General features: G+C 36.5%; 1 protein-coding gene and 1 pseudogene across 1 annotated transcript; both read left to right on the top strand.

Moving 5' to 3' along the window:
* Positions 1 to 7,139: 7,139 nt before the first annotated feature.
* LOC107827357 (uncharacterized) lies at positions 7,140 to 12,903 on the top strand (annotated as a pseudogene).
* A 1,727-nt stretch (positions 12,904 to 14,630) lies between these two features.
* On the top strand, positions 14,631 to 17,903 carry LOC107827355 (calmodulin-7). The gene is made up of 2 exons (XM_016654465.2): positions 14,631 to 14,802; positions 17,195 to 17,903. Exons 1-2 carry the CDS (start codon positions 14,727 to 14,729, stop codon positions 17,566 to 17,568), a joined length of 450 nt encoding a protein of 149 aa, XP_016509951.1. The 5' UTR covers positions 14,631 to 14,726; the 3' UTR covers positions 17,569 to 17,903.
* The last annotated feature ends 4,837 nt before the right edge of the window (positions 17,904 to 22,740 follow it).

Below are 22,740 nucleotides of genomic sequence, written 5' to 3'. Positions count from 1 at the left end.
TACCGGAAAGAATTAGGCCTTAATAATCTTATTACTAATCTAAGAGGCATACAAGGCACAAAAAACTGGTTGCAATCACTAATCAACTCTAATGGACTAACTTTTCCATATAATATAAACCCTAAAACATACTCACCTATAAGCTTGTGGAATATTTGGCTAACTCGTAGTAAAAATAACTTTAATCCATCTAAGGAAAAGATTAATGTAAAACTCACAACCTACCAAGCAACTGAATTTTGCTTACCTAAATGCTTACCATCATAAACCTAAGAAAAAACATGCAACTAATCTTCGATGGAATCCTCCTAAACAAAATCACTACAAGTCAAATACGGATGGGGCTAATGCTACAACAGCAAATGGTATTGGAGGAACAATTCGAAACTCAAAGGGTGAATGGATCCTAGGATATGCAAGAGCTATCCAAAAAGGATCGTCATTGTCGGCAGAATTACATGCTCTAATTACATGACTTAAATTGGTAGTACAATACAATTTGCAACCACTAGAAGTCGAGGTGGATGCAAAAGAAATTGTTACAATGTTACAAACTAATAATATTTCATTTGCCAATGTGTTGAATGACTGCAGGTACCTCCTCGACCAGCTTAACAATTCACTCGTCCAACATGCGTACAGAGAACAAAACCGTGTAGCAGATCAGCTAGCAAAGGCAGACAAATGTTTTGCAACATCTTCTGAGCCATGTGTTTACACGGGTGCACCAGTTTTTGTGAAGGAAGTTTTTGAAGATGATAAAAAGCACCTTTTGGAATTAGATCTAAGGCAGGCAACGATTGAATGTAATAGTAATTACAATGCAAACAATCTTATGTATGTTAATAGTAGTAGCACTAGTACTATATCTTCCTCGAGTCATAGCTTACTACCGTATGATACTAGTATCACTTGTAATGGAAGGCTACTAAAGCCACTCTCTGTACGCAGTATTATATATATATATACACACACTAAAAAAAAGTTATAGGGGACAAGATGGGCGTGGCCCCTGTGGAGGACAAGATGCGGGCTGCGAGACTGCGTTGCTCGATCATGGATAGGAAGGTATTATTGAGGACATGATCATGGATAGGAAGGTATGAAGATTTGCTCCAGCTTATTGAGGACATGATCATTGATAGGAAGGGTATGGAGATTTAGAATAAAGGTAAAGGGTTAGGATAGGTAGCCGAGTTGAGTTTTTTTTTTTTTTTTTTTTCCCACCCGGTGTCCGGTACCCACATTTGGGGCCGACCAAATCCTGATTCGCGCCGGAAAGTCCCACATTGGGGGTAAAGCGCTCCCTAACAAAAGGGACTCCATATCCAGGGGTTCAAACTCGAGACCTTTGGTTATGGATGAAGGAGTACTTACAATTTCATCACAACCCTTGTTTGTATATTGGGTTGTTATTATCATTGTTGTTGTTGTAATGTTACTAGATTATTTCAACGTAATAATTATAAAATTTGTTAGTATTTATTGTATTACTCTTTACGCAATTCTTAAAAAGTAAATTTTGCTTATAAAAAACTAAAATCTAAGTTCATACCAATATGTAATGTGTTGCTTTTATTCAAATATAAACAGATTTTAGCAGCTCTTTATTATCTTTCACGTTTCAAACTTATAGTAACTAGAAAGAATATGTGGTGAGATTGTTGAAATATTATTTTTCTAATATAATTGTTTCTAAATGAAGTTTCAGTAAGTAATTGTTATATTGGAAATGAAATTGTTGAGGTTCTCGAGTTTTTTTTTTAAAAAAAAAAAAAAAAAACTAATAGCATATTTACACTTACCTTCCCCTAGTTTGGTTGATTTACATATTTAAGTTGTGCAAAATTTCAAGTAGAAGTTTTCAAGTATCTAATCTATTTAAGCTTATTACTATGTGATTTTATTTGCTGGAAATGATCAGTAACTTTTTTAGAAAAACCAATTGACTAAAACATTCCATATAATTAATAGCACTTAAGACAGAACCGATGATATAAAATAAACATTTTTCAGGAAAAATAAAAAGAAAATTATCGCGCTATTTTTATAGTACATTAAAGTAATATATGTACTTATTATATACGCTTTTAGCGCCAATCAGTATTAGTTATTGAGTATTTTCACCTTGATCTATTACTTAACTATTTGGCAAGGCTTCTAAACTACTTGTTTTGATAAACACTTTTGTCCAAATAGCTTTTAAGAGGAATTTTTTTTTTTTTTTGAGAGAAGCGATTTGCGTTTGGTCAATCACTTAAAAAGTGTTTTTATTTGATAAACAGCCTGTATTTGGCCAATTTTTATAAAAATTAATTTGAGTGTCAAATGAAAAAAGGCAGTAATAAGTTTTATTTTACAATTAATATTATTAAAATAACGAATATTTTTACATACTTTTATGAATGCTTTGATTAATTTTTATTTATTTATTTATATTATAAAAGTAATATAAAAATATATATTATGACTTTTATAAATATAAATATAGTTAACACAAACATGAGGAGAAGCGGGTCGAAACATTTTTCTGCTTTTGCTTATTGGACTAAGTAGAAATTTATAGCTTCTCCCAAACAGTAGGAAATAAATTTCTTCTTGTTTGTTAAACATCTCAATTCTCTCCAAACAAAAATAAAAATTTGTAAAAGTGCTTTTGGCCTTTCAAAGCTTACCAAATAGGCTAATAATCATAGTAAGTCAATGTGATTTGATGTCAACGTTATATTCCCTCCTCTATTACTCTTTTGACGATTCTTGTGGGTCTGTATTGTGTTTGAGACTTGGGCGTATGCCCGGAATTAAATTTGGAAGTACCTAGCTTGAATTATCGCCATTGACAGAAACTAGAAATTTAAAGATTTGAAGAATTCCTAAATTTGGCCATAATTGGATATTTTGTTGATACCGGGTCCCGATTTGGATTCCGAGAGCTCGATCAGCTTCGTAACAATATTTATGACTTATGTACAAAATTTGAAGTTATTCCGAGATGCGTAGGCACGTTTTCCATTAGTTTTTTTATATAAGAAAAAGGTTTGATTTTATAAAGCTTGAATTTCTAAAGTTTGACCGGAGATTTGACTTTTGAGCAAACGACTCCGGAATGTAATTTTGATGATTCCAATAGCTTTGTATGGTGAATTCGGACTTTGGCGCATGTCCGAATTTGAATTTGGAAGTCCATAGGACAATTCGACACATTTTAGTGAAAGTTGGAAAATAGAAGATTTTTGGAAAGTTTGACCAGGAGTTGACTTTATTGATATCCGGGTCGGAATCCAGTTCTGGAAAGTTTGATAGGTCTGTTATGTCATGTATGACTTGTGCGCAAAATTTGAGATCAATCGGACTTGATTTGATAGGTTTCGGCATCGAATGTAGATTTTGGAATTCGTTAGGTTTTATTAAGCTTGAATTGGGGTGCGATTCATATTTTAATATTGTTTAATGTAATTTGAGGCATCGACTAAGTTCGTGTCATATTATGGGACCTATTAGTATACTTGGTTGGGGTCCCATGGAGCTTGAATGAGTTTTGAAAAAGTTTTTGGAAGAGTTTGGTGTTTTGAGTATAAGTATATAATGATCCAAAGGAACATTTTTAGTTCTAGAGATTGAAATTCATTTTCAAGACTTCCGGGAGTTTGATAAAGAATTATAGGAATGATCTGGAATGTTTGGTCTAATTTCATCAAGTCGCGATTGGGTTTTTAGCGCGAAACATGAGTTAATTATTTAATGAGAAAAATTGGTATCGCATTGAGCAAATGAGCTCCAAATTGAATTTCGATTGAACGATTAGGTTTGTATTATTATTTGTGACTCATAGGAACAAAAATCGTCGAATTCCGAGTTCGTATGATGGAGTTAGAGCCTATTTAGTGAAATAATAAATTTGTGGTGCAAGCAGGTTCTCGTGCGGACCTTTAGTGATGGGAAATGGACTTTTAGTGACGAAAAATGAACTTTTAGCGACTAGATTAGTGTTTTTATTGGGCAGTCTTTTTATAAGATCATTTCAACATTTTTGGAGCTAGGGAACTCGGATTTGGGCGATTTTTTAGAGGATTTTCACCAAATGGATTGTGGTAAGTGTTTCCTACTCAGTTTTCATTATATTTCAAGATTCCATGATTATTTTCATCTTTTATTAGTGAATCAATTGGAAGAAAATGGGATTTTTGCAAAAACTTTCAGAAACAAAAATTTAAGATTTGAAGGTCGATTCGTTGCCGGAATTTGATAAAATTGGTGTGGTTGAACTCGTATCAGAATGGGTGTTCGAATTTCGTGATTTTGCATCGGGTTCCAATATACGGGCCCCGAGGTTAACTTTTGGATGACTTTTAGAATAAAATTGAAAATCGACATATTATTATCCGGAATTATTTTCTATGAATTGTAATTATCTTATGTGATTAATTTGACTAGATTTGATCTGCCCGGAGGTCATTTCACAAGAGAATGCCATTTTGGAATATCGACCTAACTCCGTTAAGGTAAGTGTCTTGTCTAACTTTGTGGGGGGAAACCACCCCTTAGGATTTGAGATGATTGTGTCATTCGTATTATGTGAAGGTCGTGTACGCGAAGTGACGAGTGGATACACGATCTATATGTGGTAGTTGACCGGTTTGGACTGTTAGGCTTTCTTCATGTAATTAATTGCAACTATCGTTTCATGACTACATCTTTGTTGTTAGAATTGTTTGTACGTGCCTTACTTGAAATTGTTAGCACATGTTCCATCTTTGTTGTCAAGATCACATTTTATGCCAATTATTGATCGTAACCACTCGTTGAGTTCATGCTTTACCTGCTACATGCCTTAATTGTTAATTGATGCTCATAAATTGTGCCTTGGCTTATGGATTGTCATTTCCTTGGTATTTGATTTCGTGAGGTATCGTGTAGCCTTTTTCATTAGTTGTGACTTCTTTGTGTAGCCTCGTTATTTCTTTTGATTTTGTAGTATATCATAGTTGTAGATGTGGCCACGCCAACCCTTTCGTTCTTATCGCTCCAGATTCCGATCTATATGACCTCTGGGCGGTACAAAGTAAACCTCTTCCATAGAAGCAGGTATAATTGGTTGTAAATTGGTTGACTAATATTGTGAGGGATCGAGTTGCACGCCACAACAAATATGATTTAATATTGAAAGGGATCATGTTGTCGCCGCAACATATATAATTTATTATTGTGAGGGATCGGGTTGCACGCCGCAAACAGATATGATTATAAATAAATCATTCAACAATATAAAAGCATTCATCACAAAAGTCATCATATATTATAAAGATATCATAAAAATAAAAAGAAATATTTATACATTAGGAGTGATCAATAATATAATCTCTAATTCTAAGTATTAGATTTAAAATAAGTAAGTTATTTTGATATATACTGATGATAGGCTATAATTACGCATTTTAGTTGATTATTACACTCTAATTTACTGCACTTTAGTTGAGTTTGCGCTTTAATCGCTAGTGTTTTGCAATAATTATGTATTTTATGCCTTGTAGGTGTGATTCCGAGCTATATAGATGTTATGGAATGAATTTAAGTGATTTAAAGCTTTGAAGTCTGAGTAAAAGCTCAAGGAATTAATCCAGGATCGTGTTCGGGGGTCAAATTTGATAGTTGAGGACAAACGAAGACTTGATGAGGCATATTGCGCAATGTCTAATAAAATACACATAACTTTTTACTCAGAACTCCATTCTGGCTCCATAATATATTGTTGGAAATATAACTCAAAGGGCTACAACTTTCATGTTTTGCATTTTTCCAAATTCCAAACGGAACAGGATGAAACACCGCGGCAGAACCGCGGTAGAGTGCAGACGCAGACAATTGAAGAATCAGAGGCCATGTTTGGCCGCGGTTTGACCGCGATCGCGGTAGAACCGCGGCAGGAGGCAGAAATTTCAGGGACTAAAGTGCAAAACACAGGATTTTTAGCCCAAAACCCTATTTTAAACACTAGACTTCGCCCAAGAGAGGCATGTATTGTTTTGGAGAGTATTTTGGCAAGAAGAACAAGTGTGAGAGATCACCCAAAACATCTTGGTTTCTTTTTCTCTTTATTTTTCTTGCAAGTTTTATGATGAATATTGTTTTAGTTTATTTACCCATAGTTATGAGTAGCTAAATCTTTTGTCTAAGGTTTTGATGGAACCTATTTGGGGATGAACTTCTTGTTTATGCGAATACAAATTGCTAGTTTCAATCTTTATTTATTCAACTATGTTCTTGTTGTAGTTAATTGAAAGGATCCTCAATTAGTTGTGCCTATTTAGTGTGAATAACCCGGAAGAGAGTGCATATTTAGGTTATTGTTGAGCAACACCACTCCCAAAGTATAAGAGAGATCTATAACTGCTGGTTTATAGGCGGGATTAGGGATAACGAAGCCTTGGGTGCAATCTTAAGTGAACTGTGTTAATTAAAGCTAGCTAGTGTATCTCGGGAGAGTGCAATAGTATATTACTGTGATTACTCGGGAGAGATTTACGGTAAGAAAAGTGTTCATGATTGATAGAGGTGTGTTGGTCAATTTGTATGAAGCATAAACAGAAGGGATTCCATCAATAGGGGAAGTCATTACCTTAGCGTTTTCTCATTATTGTTTACAACCTTAGCATCCTTAGTTTACAGCTGTTTATTTAATTGCAATTTTAGTTATTGAAGACACCTTCAATTGTGATTCAAAAGTTTGGAAAATTGGTTCTCAATAGTCTAGTGGGTCTAAAGATTGTGATTGATATGTTAACTCTCAGTGGATTCGACCCTGGGCGTAATACTCGGGTTATATTTGCAACGTCCGCATTGTCCTTTTTATAAGACATAGTTGGGCGTGATCATATACCATATTTTGATAAGTGTATTTTTGGTAAGAAGAAAAATCAAAACAGCCTCTGCTTCTACGAAGAAACTACTTTTTTGTGCTTCTCTAAAACTGCTTCCCAAAAGTAAAACTGCCTCTGCTTCTGGGAAGAAGCTTTTATTTTTGTGCTTCTCTAAAATTACTTCCCAGAAATATATTTTTTTTCCAAAAAAGCTTGGCCAAATAACTAAAGTTGAGAAAAAGAGTGCTTTTTGAGAGAAAAAAAAAGTGGGGTTCCTGTCACACCCTTGTTAATTCCAATATTCAATTTCTCCATTTTCAGCAGCAAAAAAAAAAAAAAAAAAGCCTCTCAAATTCCAATGGCTCCGAAGCCTAAAGACAAACCCAAGGGTTCGCCGGCGACAGTTGGCGCTGTTGGCCTCGAAGATCTCTTCACATCGGTCAATCGCCACATTCAACGATCCGAGTATGAACAATCCGTCAAAGTGTCTGATCAAAGTCAGTTCAATTTTTACTCGCATTTCGTGAATTCAATGAATTTAGCAAATTTATGACATTTCCTTAACTTCTTTTAATGAAATTTAATTAATTTTGCAATTTTTACTTGCATTACACATTTTCACTTATTTATTCTGCTATTTTCTCATGCATCTGTGTTGGATTGTGTATACCGTCTTAAATTTAATAAACTTATGACATTTCCTAAAGTTCGTTTAGTGAAATTTGATGAATTTTGCCCTCAAAGTTTTATCAAAATTAACTCAATTTTACTGCGTTACACATTTTCACTTATTTATTCTGCTATTTCTCTCGTGCATCCGTACTTGATCGTGTATACAGTCGTAAATTTTGTAAGTTTATGATATTTCATGAAGTTAGTATAATGAAATTTAGTGAATTTTGCAATTTTTCTTGCATTACACATTTTCATTTTTTGATTCTACTATTTTTCTCATGCTTCTGTATCTGATCGTGTATACAGTCGTAAATTAAATAAATTTATGACCGTTACTCTGAAATTTCGTTTAGTGAAATTTAATGAAATTTTGCCGTCAAAGTTTCCTATCTAAATCAGTTCAATTGCACATGCATCACACACGTGCATTTCCAAAATTCTGTTTTTTCCCTTCATCTATGTGTGTTTGATTGTGTATAACGATGAATTGGGGACATTTTCTGACGTTGAAGTTTTTTGTATGAGCAAGCCGTTGAAGTTTCAAACCAATGTCAGTGCAATTTCACTTGTATTCACATGTTCATTTTGAAATGGTGTTATTTTGTCATGTCTGTGTACTTTATTGTGTATACAGTATTGAATTTGATGAACTTGTGGAAATTTTAAAGTTCCTTTGATGAAATTTTATGAATTTTGTTTTATGTGAATAAGTGGTCAAATCTCACTTGCATTCCACATTTTCATTCCGAATTCTGCTATCTGTTGATATATGTAGGTTTTAAGTGTGTGTAAGTATTTAATTCGGTGAAATCATGACACTCTCTGAGTTTATGTGATGAAATATGATGAATTTTGTTTATATGAACAAGCAGTCTAAGTCTTTGATTATAACTAGTTCAATTTCTTATACCTAACATGTTCATTTCCGAGTTGTGTCATTTGTTTGCTTGATTGTGCATACCATCTTGAACAAAAAGAATTTGTGAACTTCGTTTGATGAAAATTTATGAATTTGTTTTGAAGTTCTAGCTGTTGCGCCTGGCGATGAGGACGCGATTCGCTGTAAGTGGTGGCATTAATCAAAGCTGATAGTATTGGAGAAGCGCTAGTTGTTATTCAAGAGTCCAAAAAAGCTGCTATTGATGTTAGTTTTCAAGGTAATTTATACTTTATAAGAAACTTTCGAGATAAGTATTTGAACATTGAACTCTGCCTAACATAGCTGGTGCCGAGTTCGGATAAATGAGAAGGGTTGTTGCAGGTTGAAAGGCTAGACTAAAAATAGTCTAACTATCACGGATCCTAATTTTACGGGCCTGGATAGAGGGGAATGGATACATAGATTTTTAATAGAAAAACCTAATTCGTGATTGAAGTGTTGTTGTAACTTCAGTTCAGAGAGCAATTACTCGAGTTCCCTAACTTGGAAATTTCACCTGAAAGGGAACTTTAATATTTGGATTATCTGAGCTACTTTTGTGATCCTAGTCACACTTTTTTTCTGCTGTGACATAAGATATCTGCTAATATCAGTTCTAAAACATTTCGTTTTACATGAATATGGCGTAGCCATGTAGGTAGATGGCAACTCTCTTTGTACTGTAAAGCTTTAGAAGCTGATCAGAAATGAAAATAATTGAGTGAGAAAGGCTTAAAATGGTTAATGGGCAGATCAGGTGATAACTGACAACCAAGAAAAGGATTCTATTACATGTCTGGTAAGAGCTTTATAATTTGACATTGCTCTCTTTCATATAAGGCCAAACTAATTAAAAGTAAAAGTATTGGAATGATGTTTCTATATTAGACAAAGACATACCATACATATAGAAGAGTGCTCTGGTATATTCATATACTACTACATTCTCCATAACTGGTAACAATCAGACGCTCTATTGAGTGGCTTTTAGTTGAGGTGCCTTTGTGCAGTGGACTCCCTAGTTAATTTAAATGTTGGAACAATGAAGAGACCTTAATAAACCTTTGGAATTTTGCAGTTTGATTGCTTAATTGGACATTTCAAATGGATTTTAGAAGGCAGGAGAAGCTTCTGCTATTGAAGAGATATTTGTAGTTGTTGAGCCTTTTTGTGAGCAGTTTTCTCTGGAAAGTGTTAAGGAATAACGAGGAAACCAAGGCATGTCAATGCTTATGGATTTCCATTTGCCTTACACCCTCACAGTTTTTGTTTCTATTAATATGTTTAGAACTTGAGCGATGAAGTTACTTTCGAAAATCCTTATAAAAATTACTTTCTGAAATATTTGGTTTCTCAGTCAAGACTTCGCTATGAATTTAATTGTAAGGAGATTTAGCAATATGATTTCTTTGTTCACCTTATTGCAAACCCCTATGCTTACCAGGAAAAGAGTTCATTTTTCTTCAGCAATGGAAGTTATCTCTCATTAACATGTTCCTTTTCATTGTGATGTTGCTCTTTCGAAGGCTTATTGCTTATATAGGCAAAATAAACTGGATCAAGCGTTGGAGTCCTTAACGGGGCAAGAAGGAAGTACTGCATCAATGCTGTTGGAATCTCAGATTTTATATCGTTTGGGAAAGATGGAAGCTTCTGTGGATATATATCAAAAGCTCCAAAAGCCCCAGATAGACTCCTTAGAAATTAATCTTGTTGCTGGTTTGGTTTCTGCTGGAAGAGCTTCTGATGTGCAGGGAACTCTGGATTCCATCAGAGTTAAAGCAACTAGCAGTTTTGAATTGGCATATAACACCGCCTGCTCTTTAATTGAGAGGCAGAAGTACAAGGATGCTGAGCAACTGTTATTGTCAGCTCGAAGGTAGGAGATTTTTGAAGCTTATAGTTTACAAGTTCATACATATCACTGGCATGGTTTCTAAGGATTAGTGAATTTGTTAAGTCTTGTATTTAGTATGAGATTCTTAATTAATTTCTCTTTGATGAACTCCATGTGACAAACTTGATTTGGAACAGTTAAGAGTAATTCAACATCAAGAAGTGGTGTGGAATCAGCGGAGAACATGTTCTTTTAAGCTGATTAATATAACCCAAGCTACACATTGTGCTGCTGAAGGGAAATTACCTTCACTGTATCAAGGATCTACACTGTATGCCTAGTACCACAAGTCTGAAACAAATATTAATAACCGTTATAAGAGATTGCCTATTCTTTTTCCATGTGGTGCTTGTCTGTGCTGTATTGACTGTAGGGTTTGGAACTTCCAGTTCTTAATATGTGCTTGGACACAAATGAGATAACTTGCTAATTTTGCTGGTGAAATAACAGAATTGGTCAGGAAACACTAATGGAGGAGAATTTAGCTGATGATGATGTTGAAGTCGAATTGGCACCCATTGCTGTTCAACTTGCATATGTTCAACAGGTAAAATTATTTTATAACACGAGTTCGACTTTTCTGTTTGCCTTGATGTGTTGCAAATACATGAATATCTATGTGTTATTGCAGATTCTAGGAAACACACAAGAAGCTGTTGCATCTTATACCAACCTCGTGAAAAGAAATTTGGCAGATGAGTCGTCACTTGCTGTGGCAGTAAATAACCTCATCGCTTTGAAAGGTCCTAAAGATGTATCTGATGGCCTAAGGAAACTTGATAAGCTAGTAGAGAAAAGTGATGGACCACAAAAGTTCCAGCTTGGTCGTGGACTGGACTTGAAGCTTTCTCAAAAGCAAAGGGAAGCTATATACACCAATAGGATGCTACTGCTACTTCATTCTAATAAGATGGATCAGGTAATTAATCTGAAACCTAACATTTCATTTTGTTTCTTTTTTCTTTTTTCAAGGTTAAATGGAAATACATAAGAAGCAAAAAAGAAGACCCCGAGCTACGGCTGGTTATTGCGTGTTCTTCTTTAGATGCTTAATTTTAGTTCATGGATTATTACAGGCTCGAGAACTTGTTGCAGTTTTACCGGATTTATTTCCTGGTAGCTTGATGCCAGTACTTCTTCAAGCTGCTGTGCATGTGCGAGAGAATAAAGCTGGTAAAGCTGAAGAAATACTAGGACATTTTGCAGATAAGTTTCCTGACAAGTGCAAAGTCATCCTGCTTGCAAGGGCACAGGTTGCTGCTGCTGCTGGCCATCCTCAGATTGCAGCTGAGTCTCTGGCAAAAATTCCTGACATTCAACACAAACCTGCAACTGTTGCGACCCTCGTTTCTCTCAAGGAAAGGGCAGGAGATATTGATGGTGCCGATGCTGTGTTTGATTCTGCCATCAGATGGTGGTCAAATGCAATGACAGAAAACAATAAGCTCAGTAGCATCATGCAGGAGGCTGCTGCTTTTAAGTTGAGGCATGGAAGAAAGGAGGAGGCGGCGCGCCTATATGAGGAGCTTGTGAAAAGCCATGGAAGTATTGAGGCTTTGGTTGGGTTGATCCAGACTGCTGCCCATGGAAATGTAGAGAAAGCAGAAGCTTATGAGAAGCAACTAAAACCACTACCCGGCTTGAAATCTATTGATGTCGATAGTTTGGAGAAAACTTCTGGTGCAAAGCATGTTGAGACTGTTCCTATTGTCGGTGTTACTGAAGCCAAGGGTAAGGATAAGGCAAAGAAAAAGAGGAAGAGAAAACCGAAATACCCAAAGGGCTTCGATCCAGCCAACCCAGGGCCTCCACCTGATCCAGAGAGGTGGCTTCCGAAGAGGGAAAGGTCTAGTTATAGACCAAAGAGAAAGGACAAGAGAGCAGCTCAAATTAGAGGTTCTCAGGGAGCAGTTGCGAAAGAGGCAGCGATTAGTAACGATACAAAATCAAACCAGCCAGCCAATTCCAAATTAGCCTCTCAGAATGCAAGCACCGAGCAATCCAAGCCTTCATCGAAATCAAGAAAGAAATCTAGGAAGTGATCAAAGAAGTTTCATCAGTTCTTGGTCGTGGTTTTCGGGCTTGTAAGGCATATTTTTATGGTGCCTTCAGAGTCTAACCTGAGTCTCTTTCACAACTCTATCTGATCCAAGGAGTTTGTCACTTTATTTTCACATAAAGTCCTCAGACAGAGAATTCTGCTTGGTCTGAACTATAAGGTATGGATAATCAAAGGCATGGATGAGTCCTTTGTAACCTTTTTGCTCTTAACATGTAAAAGCCTGTCTTATAAGCAGTGGCGGAGCCAGGTTTTAACAAGGGAATTCGGAATATTAAAAAGTTAACAGACGAACATGCGAAGGGGATTTTAACATCTATTATTTATGCATAAAAAATAATGTTGTTCTTTCAAATAACCCCCTTCCGCCACCCTAGCTCCGCCCTTGCATATAAGTTGAGAAGGTTAGAATAGCATGTTCACTATTAATCGAGTTGTGAGTCGTGCTGTGATTGCTCCCGAATTTTTTCAGTTATAAAATTAAACAGTTACAACATGGGTTTCAACTCTTTTCAGGATATGATATTCTCAAGTCAAGCCATAGGGGTGATGAATAATCGAAAAAATTCTCTCCAATTTCAATTCAAGGACATGACAGATGAATTACTTCCTCTGTTCCAGTTTATGTGAACCTATTTTCTTTTTGGTCCGTTCCAAAAAGAATGAACCTTTTCTAAATTTGGTAACAATTTAGCTTAAAGTTACAATTCTACCCATAATGAAAAGCTTTTATAACCACACAAATACTCTAGACCCCATTTGGACTTGTTTAGGACCACAAATTCCAAAAGTCTTCATTTTTTTCTTAAACTACGTGCCCAATCAAATAGGTTCACATAAATTGGAACCGAGAGAGTACTACTTTTGTTAATACTGAGTACTTTTTGTGACGTACATCCATCATTAGAATAGACAACCATATGTCATTCAAAATGAGAGGCTAGTTTTGTCGAGTGATTTGTAATCTTTCCTAATTTAGTGGGTTCATTTGGATTTCTTTTGTCCTCTGATAGATAGAAGTAGTAATCTCCCAGCTTTCTGAGAAGGAAAAAAAGGTAAGAGAATGTAAAGAAGTGGCAGAGTTTTCTCTTGCTTCACTCTTCATAGGAATTCTTTTCTTTAGTTTATACTCTTTTTGGCCTAATTTGTTTGATATTATTCAATCGGATATAAAGTTTAAAAAAGAAAAAAAAATTATACAAAAGCTAAGTATGAAAATATTGCAAAGAATGCCATAGTGAGAACTAAGAAACAACTTGTTTTTTTTTATCAAATGGACACAAGTCGTCATATCATTGAGAAAGTGAGGATAAAATAGCAGACTAATCTCTAATTATAAGAAAGTGCTATAGTGCCAAGTAATTTGAGATGGCAATAGCAATAATAAGAAAGAAAAGTGTAATATTTTGACTAAACAAATTTCCATAAACTCATAAACAACTATAAAAGCAAATTTTTGTTCCCTTCTATGATAAGTTAAGAATAAACGACAATATTATATAAGAAAGGAAAAAAGTTTCAAGCTTGATTGGTAGAGTTGTCTATTAATGCAAGGTATGCCATAATTGAGGTGCGAAACTATCTATATTCCATTATTATTATTATTATTATTATTATTATTATTATTATTATTATTATTATTATTATTATTATTATTATTATTATTATTATTATTATTATTCTTATTATTATTATTAGTAGTAGTAGTAGTAGTAGTATTAGTATTATTGTTATCTATCTTTTTTTGTTACTACTGTAACTATTGTTACACGGCCCTTGATAGGAAGGTGTGGAGGTCGCGCATTAGGGATGCAAGTTAGGAGGTGGTTGAGGCTAGTCTGATAGGGTTGTGTCTCCGACTGCTAGTGGTTAATGTTGTGTTCACACTATTCTCCGTTTTCATTGTAATGGGCTTTATTTACTAGTTATTGTTATTGCTTTTTATTCTTGATTTTTCTGTTGATGATACTAATATAGTGTTTCTTTTCGTCGTCTTGAGCCGAGGGTATTTTGGAAACAACCTCCCTATCTCCTCGGGTCGAAGTAAGATCTACGTACACACTACCCTTCCCAGACCCAATTATAATATTTTACTGGATTGTTGTTATTGTTGTTGTATAATTATTAAAAAAAAGAAAAAGGAAAAGCATAAGATGCCCAACCCCACAACCCCTCCAAATATTTGGACCACCACTGCTGCTGCTTCACCTCAACACACACACACGCACTTATTCATTTTTCTTCTCAATCATCTTTGTCCCATTTTTCTCTCATTTTCCACTTTGCAAACTTCCCTTTGAAATCCTAAAAGAAGAAGAAATGGCAGATCAGCTCACAGATGATCAGATCTCTGAATTCAAAGAAGCTTTCAGCCTTTTCGATAAGGATGGAGATGGTCAGCTCTTTACTATTCCTAACATTTTTCTTCATAATATACCATTTGTTTGAATAAAAATTGTATCTTTAATCACTTTCGATAATACCCAGATGCCAAAATTATTAAATTTGTTGTTTTTTCTCCTATTTATGTGTTTACTTTTTCTGGGTCTGGCCTATAATTGATCCTAGATTTAGAGTCGATGGCTCAGAACCCTTACTTTCTATTTATGTATATATGTGTGTGTATCTATTAAATTGTTTGTATGTATGTATATATATATGGTTTGAGCTAAAAGCAGTGTGATTTGAAGGGCTAGATCCACATGTTGTGTTGCCTTTTCTTGACCAATTTGTGATCTATGAGTGACTTGATGTTGAGTGAGGATGAGTGGATCCGAGGTAGTAGGTACCCGGTGGATTATTCTAGGTGCAAGCGAGATGACCCGGACACCAGAATAGTCAAGGTGCAAGTGAGATGACCCGGACACCAGAATAGTCAAGGTGCAAGCGAGATGACCCGGACACCAGAATAGTCAAGGTGCAAGCGAGATGACCCGGACACCAGAATAGTCAAGGTGCAAGCGAGATGACCCGGACACCAGAATAGTCAAGGTGCAAGCGAGATGACCCGGACACCAGAATAGTCAAGGTGCAAGCGAGATGACCCGGACACCAGAATAGTCAAGGTGCAAGCGAGATGACCCGGACACCAGAATAGTCAAGGTGCAAGCGAGATGACCCGGACACCAGAATAGTCAAGGTGCAAGCGAGATGACCCGGACACCAGAATAGTCAAGGTGCAAGCGAGATGACCCGGACACCACAGTAAAAAAGGTGGATCCAACTTTTGAAGTGAATGAGTGTGGAATACCATTGAAATCAATTACCCTTTGTGAAAATGAGTGCAAACTTATTTTAAATTCATAAATATTAGGAAAGATTATTCCATTCAATATATAGTTTGAATGGAGACAACAACAACATACCCAGTGTAGTCCCGTAGATGGGTCTAGGGAGGGTAGTGTGTATGCTGACCTCACCCCTACCTTGTGAAGGTAGAAAGACTGTTTTCAATAGACCCTCGTAGTGGAATGGAGACCATTGATACAAATGCACCCACTGCCAAAACCTAGCATCTTTTCACGGTGAGTATGGTAGTCAATTTGTATCACTACGTGGAAAACTTACACTTCAAAATAACCTTGGGGATGCTCTTTCTTTGTTTTTATTTGGAATATGTTTGATAAAGATTTGATTTTGAACCTGGGTTTTGCTTCAACTTGTAGTCGAAATGGATGTGAGTTTGATCTATGTGAAGTTGGTGGATTTTCAGTGTTGGTCAACAGCTGTCCTTGTTGGTATTGTTAACTTGTTTGATTGATTGTGGGAACTTGAGGATTGTTTGGTTTTGACAAATGGGCAATTTGGGGATTGCATCAGAATGGTGCTGTTGAAATTGTATTTGGCTGAAATCAGTTAACATCTCTTAAAATGGTTGAACCTCTTAAGCGTTTCCTAACTAGCAGTCCTTCTGTTGATTCATGATATTTTTGGTTTAATGATGAATATAATCCATTTTGTTCGGTATGATGACTTGTTGGTAGTGGGATTGTGTAAGTTTTCATAAAATGCTTTAACTTGTGAGAAAGTTTATGCTTGTCTTTTGGGAAGGATGTTCACTCAAATGGTTAAATGAAATGTTCTGACTTCAATCCGCGTTAGACATTTTGGCCAGTGTGACTGTTCCCTAGACATTACTGATGTTCCCTATCTCTATTTTTAAATATGCAGCAGTTAGTTATATCATTTGAGAAAATAGATGAATAGATAGGGCGAAGCCAGCCGAAGGAAGGGAAGGTATAGTAAGCTATGAATGACCCCGTACCGAATATTGGTAGAATGGTAGTAAGGTTGCGTACACACTATCCTGCCCAAACCCCACTTGTGGGACTATACTGGGTTTGTTGTATACAGCAGTTAGTTCATTATTCTGGTGCAGACTGACGTTTTCCAGTATATTGAGTTATATACTTATGTTTGCTTTTCTTACCCGCTAGCTGATAAATATTCCCCCAGGAAGTTTCAGATTTAGCAGTGTTACATAAGCTAATTTTTTGTAACACCTAAAACAGAATAGCTGCTTTAATTTCTCTTCCTTATATTTTATAAATTGAAGTCGTGGAGGTGGTTAATGGTGTGTTAGTTTTATCGTACATCTTTCATCTCTTTGATGAAATCTGTATTCGGCTATTCCCGTTGTTTTGTACTTGTCTTGAATTTTCTAGTTTGATCCGGATCACTGTTTTGCTGGTAGAATGAATAACATGAGTAAAAAGCCTTTTTAAGTATTGTATGATTCTAACATAATGTCTATACGTATTTAGTAATTATTGCGAAATATGCTACAGGTTGCATCACCACTAAGGAGCTTGGGACAGTGATGCGGTCGTTGGGACAAAATCCAACTGAGGCTGAGCTTCAAGACATGATCAATGAAGTAGATGCTGATGGAAATGGAACCATTGATTTCCCGGAGTTCCTTAACCTGATGGCTCGCAAGATGAAAGACACTGATTCTGAGGAGGAGCTCAAGGAAGCTTTCAGAGTGTTCGACAAGGATCAGAACGGATTTATTTCTGCAGCCGAGCTGCGCCATGTCATGACAAACCTAGGCGAGAAGCTTACTGATGAAGAAGTTGATGAGATGATTCGTGAAGCTGATGTGGATGGTGATGGCCAGATCAACTATGAGGAGTTCGTCAAAGTCATGATGGCCAAGTGAGAACTCTGATCAACTCGACTTAATTCTTAGAAGTAAAAAATTACAAAAAAAAGCTGGAAACGGAGCAGATAAATTGGATGAGATTTCTATATTTGGTTAGGATACGTTCTTTGACGTTGTTAGATTTGTTTGGGTGCTTGCCTGTTTTCGTACTCGCATTGTTTTGTAGTGCTACTCTTCAGTATATGCTTGTCTGCTCTGTTTGTCAGCAAGTCTTAGTTTTTTCTTCTTAAATTCCAGCATTTTGAACTTATGACAATTGGAGATTTTATGTGTTTCATTCTGAGTGGCTAATTTTGTTGATATTCCAGATTCTTGGGTATGTTTGCTCTTTATTTCTGACTTCTAATTCGTGTCGATTTGCCTTTCAATTTTATGTTAGAATGTTCAATTTTCTTTTTAAGCAAGCAAGATTCATCTTGTGGAAATACAGTTGGATTTTGTCTCGTGTAAACACTTTTGGCTTCCATGCTCCCAGGGGTCCTCTTGGTCATTGTGGTAGAATAGCTCTCATTGTGGTAGAATAGCTCGCTAGTCAAAATAATACAAATAAACTAGAGTGGCTAGGAAGTTGCTAGTGAAGATATCTGGGACGACGATGTCGCCACCATAACAAGTGTCACAAGCGTGTTTTATGTCACACTAAAACAACAGCCCGCGCGGCAGCCAAGTCTCGACTTGACTTTAGCCTGCTCCAACACTTGGCCAAAATTTCAGTAACTTTAGACTTAGATTAATTTAGGCAACTTTTCAACGTAGTAAGCTTAGACTGATTTTAGGCAACGAAAAATAAATAAAGGGACAGAAAATTAAAGTGAACAAAAGGCACAATATACAGGAAACTCTTTTCCCAACTTTGTATTTAACTCGAGCATACAAAGAAACTGAAACTCAAAAGTACGTCCGCGTATAGAATGAAGATCACTCTTGACCCTCACAAGACTACTCTTTAGGACTTCTTCCTAACTCACTCTTACACGTTTTTCACTCTCCTCTCCAAAGGGAAAGGGTGCTGTCCATTTATAATGTATGAACCAACCCTATTTATACAATAGTTGCCTATTTTTAGGCTTAGGCACTTGCCCACTCAGCCCACTACTTTAGCTTAGTGTAGTTGACACCCTCAACTACTAGGATAATGTAAATCATGCTAAAGGATAGTGTGATCATGGCCCAAAAATGTTGCTAACTCCTGCCAGCATTTTAGCAAAGCCCAACTGCTGTCCATGTGCACAGCATGTGCCGTAACCGCCATTGACTTCGTCAATCCAAGACTTGCTGCCCAATTTCGTGCCTTGGCTTGGACCGGGCGCCAATGCCATTGTATCCAGCTGCATTGTGCCACAATTTGCCTTTGCCATTGCCTACAAACTTGGCCCGTTTGCCGCAACTCAATGTCATGACAAGTCTGCCCGCGCACTGCCTTCCCGTTGTACATTAGCCTGCCTTTGCCTCATCGTTTCTGCCTTGGTATGGCATCAATGCCTCATGCCTTGATGCCTTTGTCATGATCAAGTGCCACCCTCAGCCCGCAACTCATTGTCAAGCCCATGCCAAGTTGCCTCGCCTCCGTCAAAGCCTTGGCCATCACTTGCCTGTTTCCCATTTTTGCCTTGGTGCTGCTCCTGCACCTTAGCTTAGCAACACTCTTGCTGCCTCATGACAACACTCTTGTTGTCAAGTCGAGCTCAATTGGCGGAGGTTTAACAATAAGCGACCCACTAGTTGTCGCGAATAGGTAATTTTGCGACTAAAATAGCAACTGAAGATATAATACTAGTAGTATTTAGCGACACGGTCGCCACTAAGACAAGCAACCTACCATGCAAATAGGTTGCCCAAAATTCATGTACAAATATATTTTTAATTTCAAATCAAATTTCACCCATATCAGCTTTTTTTAAAAATATTTGGAAATCTATGTCTAAACAGGTCCTAAGTCAATGTTGTGGAACGCTTCTTTGGTAGTGTATTTGTTGCTTTTTAGTGACGAGTTTAGTTGCCGCTAATAGGTACTTTTGGAGCTATTGTAGCGACGAAGGCTGACAGTAAAGGTATAACAAAGTTGACTTAAAGCGTATTTGTGGCGACAAAGAAGAAAGATGTCAAAAGTTTGATTTTATTCAATCAGCTTAAATTCTACGCCAAACAAGTGGACATGAACAAAATACTACTTGGGATATTTCGCTGAATGTGGAATAAAAATATTTGAATTTTGGGGTGGGTTATCAGGCGTGTGAAGAGGAGAGACATAGATGTTCCGGTCAGGAGATGTGAGAGATTGTCCATGGCAGGTGTGAGGAAGGGAAGGGGCAGGCCTAAGAAGTATTGGGGAGAGGTAATTAGACATGACATGTCATTGCTTCAGCTTACCGAGGATATGACCCAAGGTAGGAAGGTGTAGAGATCGAGAATTAGGGTTGTAGGTTGACAGCTAGTAGTGTGTTCCTCCTATGCTGACCAGTAGTACTAGAACTATTTCTGTAATTTCCCATTTATGGTTCTTTATTATTACATGTTGTGGCTTCCACACCTATTACCATGTTACGTTGTTGCTACTATATATTCTTTGCTACTTGGTTGCTTTATCTTCACTGTTCCTTGAGCCGAGGGTCTATCGGAAACAGTCTCTCTATCTCTATGAGGTAGGGGTAAGGACTGCGTACACACTACCCTCCCCAGACCCCATTTATGGGATCAAACTGGGTTTGTTGTTGTACTAGCTGAATTGAGTCCATCTGAAAATATACTTTAAGCAAAGTAAAACTTGAAATGGTCTGTGTCTAGGCATCTATTAGGCTTGTCTTCTAGTCTTTACCAAGTTGATATGAGATAAATGTAAGAGTTTGATGAGAATCCAACCTTCCATCTCGATCGAAAGGTACGATGCCCACATTAAATAATTTTTATTTCTCTAGGACAGTGAAGGTACCATCAAAATAATATGGAGATATCTAAAGTTTCCACGATATCTCATTTAGACACCACAAGTCGGCCTTGTTTCAATTGAATACCTGTTGTAGGCCCAAAGGTGTACAAGTTCCACACGTTCTGCTGACATGATTGATAGCGTGAGTCGCACTGTATTTGAGCGCATGAAAATGCAAAATAAAAGATTGATGCGACTTATAAGAGGTGTCAATTCTGGTCAAGAGCTAATAGAAGCTCACCTTGGAACAAACTTCAGATGCAAAGCCCCTAGAATGAGAATATATGAATTGATAACAGAAGCTTTCCTCGTAGGGATGGCAATTGAGGCGGGACGGGGGGCGGAGGGGGTTAACAAAAGCTTTCCTCGTAGGGATGGCAATTGGGGCGGGGCGGGCGGGGCAGGGAAAACTCTTAATAGGGCAAGGCAGTGCAAAATCTAAATAGGGCGGAGCAGGACAGGGGAAAATTTTATTTTTAAAAAATTTTAATAGGGCAGGGCAGGGGCAAATTCCAAGTTAATAACTGGGTTAGGTTATTTTTGTTCTTTTTTCCCAATTCCTACTGTGAATATACGCATTATAATGCGTTTTATGTATAAGCTCAGGTGTTGTAGAGTTCACCTTTCCAATTGTTTTCTACTAATTATTAAAAAAATATTTCCTTTCTAATTATCTCCCAAAAAGAAGTTCAATGACTGATGTTTATAATTAAAACTTGTTACAGATAAAATGATTAGGATGAACTCTTGAAATGCCAAAATCGTTGATGTCCTCCAAACTGAAAGGAAATTTGTCATTATTTGATTGTCTTTGAATACAAATTATTTAATTAATTTGATTTGTAATCTCCAATATATATTTCATCAATATGTGCATATTGTTTTATTCACGAATGTTTTAATTTTTCCATTCTCACCTTATTTCAAATATATCATAAAGATATGAGAAAATCTTCTTTTGGTTTCCTTTTGCTCTAATAATCCCACATTTTTTGTAAAATCATATGTTTTAAAAAAATTAAATAGAATATTACAAAATAAAAAAATGAAGAAGAGTCTAAACGGGGCGGGGCAAGACAAATTCTGAAAAAATGCTAAATAGGGCAGGGCGGGTTAAAAACTTAGTAGGCCAAAGCTTGTCCTGCCCTGCCCTACCCCAATTGCCATCCCTATAATTCCTCGTGATTTTAAATATTAAAAACCCTTTACTTTAATTGATCAAATTGCCTCGAATAATTTTCTAGTATCCATTACAAGGACGAGTAACTTTTAATTGGAAAATTAAAAATAAGCTACGAGACAAGTGAAAGCATTAAACCTTTTGGGGCTTATTACTAACATGTCCTTTCCCTTTCATCATTTTCCATCTTTGCTATAAAAGATGCAAATTGAACTTTCCTTTCATCTTGTTTACAAGACAAAGATTTGGCTTCATTTGGATCGAAATCACAAGGCAAAAGATTTGAACTCTCAAGATGAACTGGTTATACAATGAACAAATTTCATCTTGTACACACAGAAGACGCCAAAGGAGGATAAAACTAACACAAAAAACAACTTCAACTCGAACAGGAATGGAAGGAAGTTCATGAGAGATGCACAATCCTGTAACTTCTACAGCATATTCAGACTAGACATGATAGCTACTAGTGTTCGAATAAGATCCTCTCCCATGACCAGCAGTAGAAAAGACAATTTCACATCCGTCACAATAGTAAAAATCATCTATTCATTTATGCTAATCTGAGAACCTGTTACCTAATTCTTTCTTAGCATTAGATACTAATTTTTCAGCTTAATCGCACGCAGGGGCGGATTTAGGGAAAAATTACACTGTATATATAAGGCAAAATCTGTTTTTTACCTCTATATATTAAGTTTTGAACCCCCTTAACACAATCCAAAAGTGTAGTTTAGTGGTCAAGGGGGTTCAAAATCTACATAAGGTCATGGGTGCAATTCCCACTCGCTACAAAAAATTTTTTTGAACCCCCTTCGTGGAGATTCTGCCTCCGCCACTGATCGCACGGATGACCTTCAAAGTTGTTCTCAATATGAAGAATGTAAACGCTAAAGAATGCACAGAACAGGGACTTGCACAAAAGAACATGCATTGTAATGAAATGGGATAATTGCATAGTTGTTATTACAAGCCTATGTCATAGGGAAATGGCAGAAAAGAAACAACCAGCTTAGGTTCGAGTTAACATCCCAATTTTTTCTCTCAGAAATCATGGGGATTT

Source organism: Nicotiana tabacum, chromosome 20 (assembly GCF_000715075.1).
Source record: "Nicotiana tabacum cultivar K326 chromosome 20, ASM71507v2, whole genome shotgun sequence".
Classification (NCBI taxonomy): Eukaryota; Viridiplantae; Streptophyta; class Magnoliopsida; order Solanales; family Solanaceae; genus Nicotiana; species Nicotiana tabacum.
This window is presented reverse-complemented; position numbering and strand designations above follow the sequence as displayed.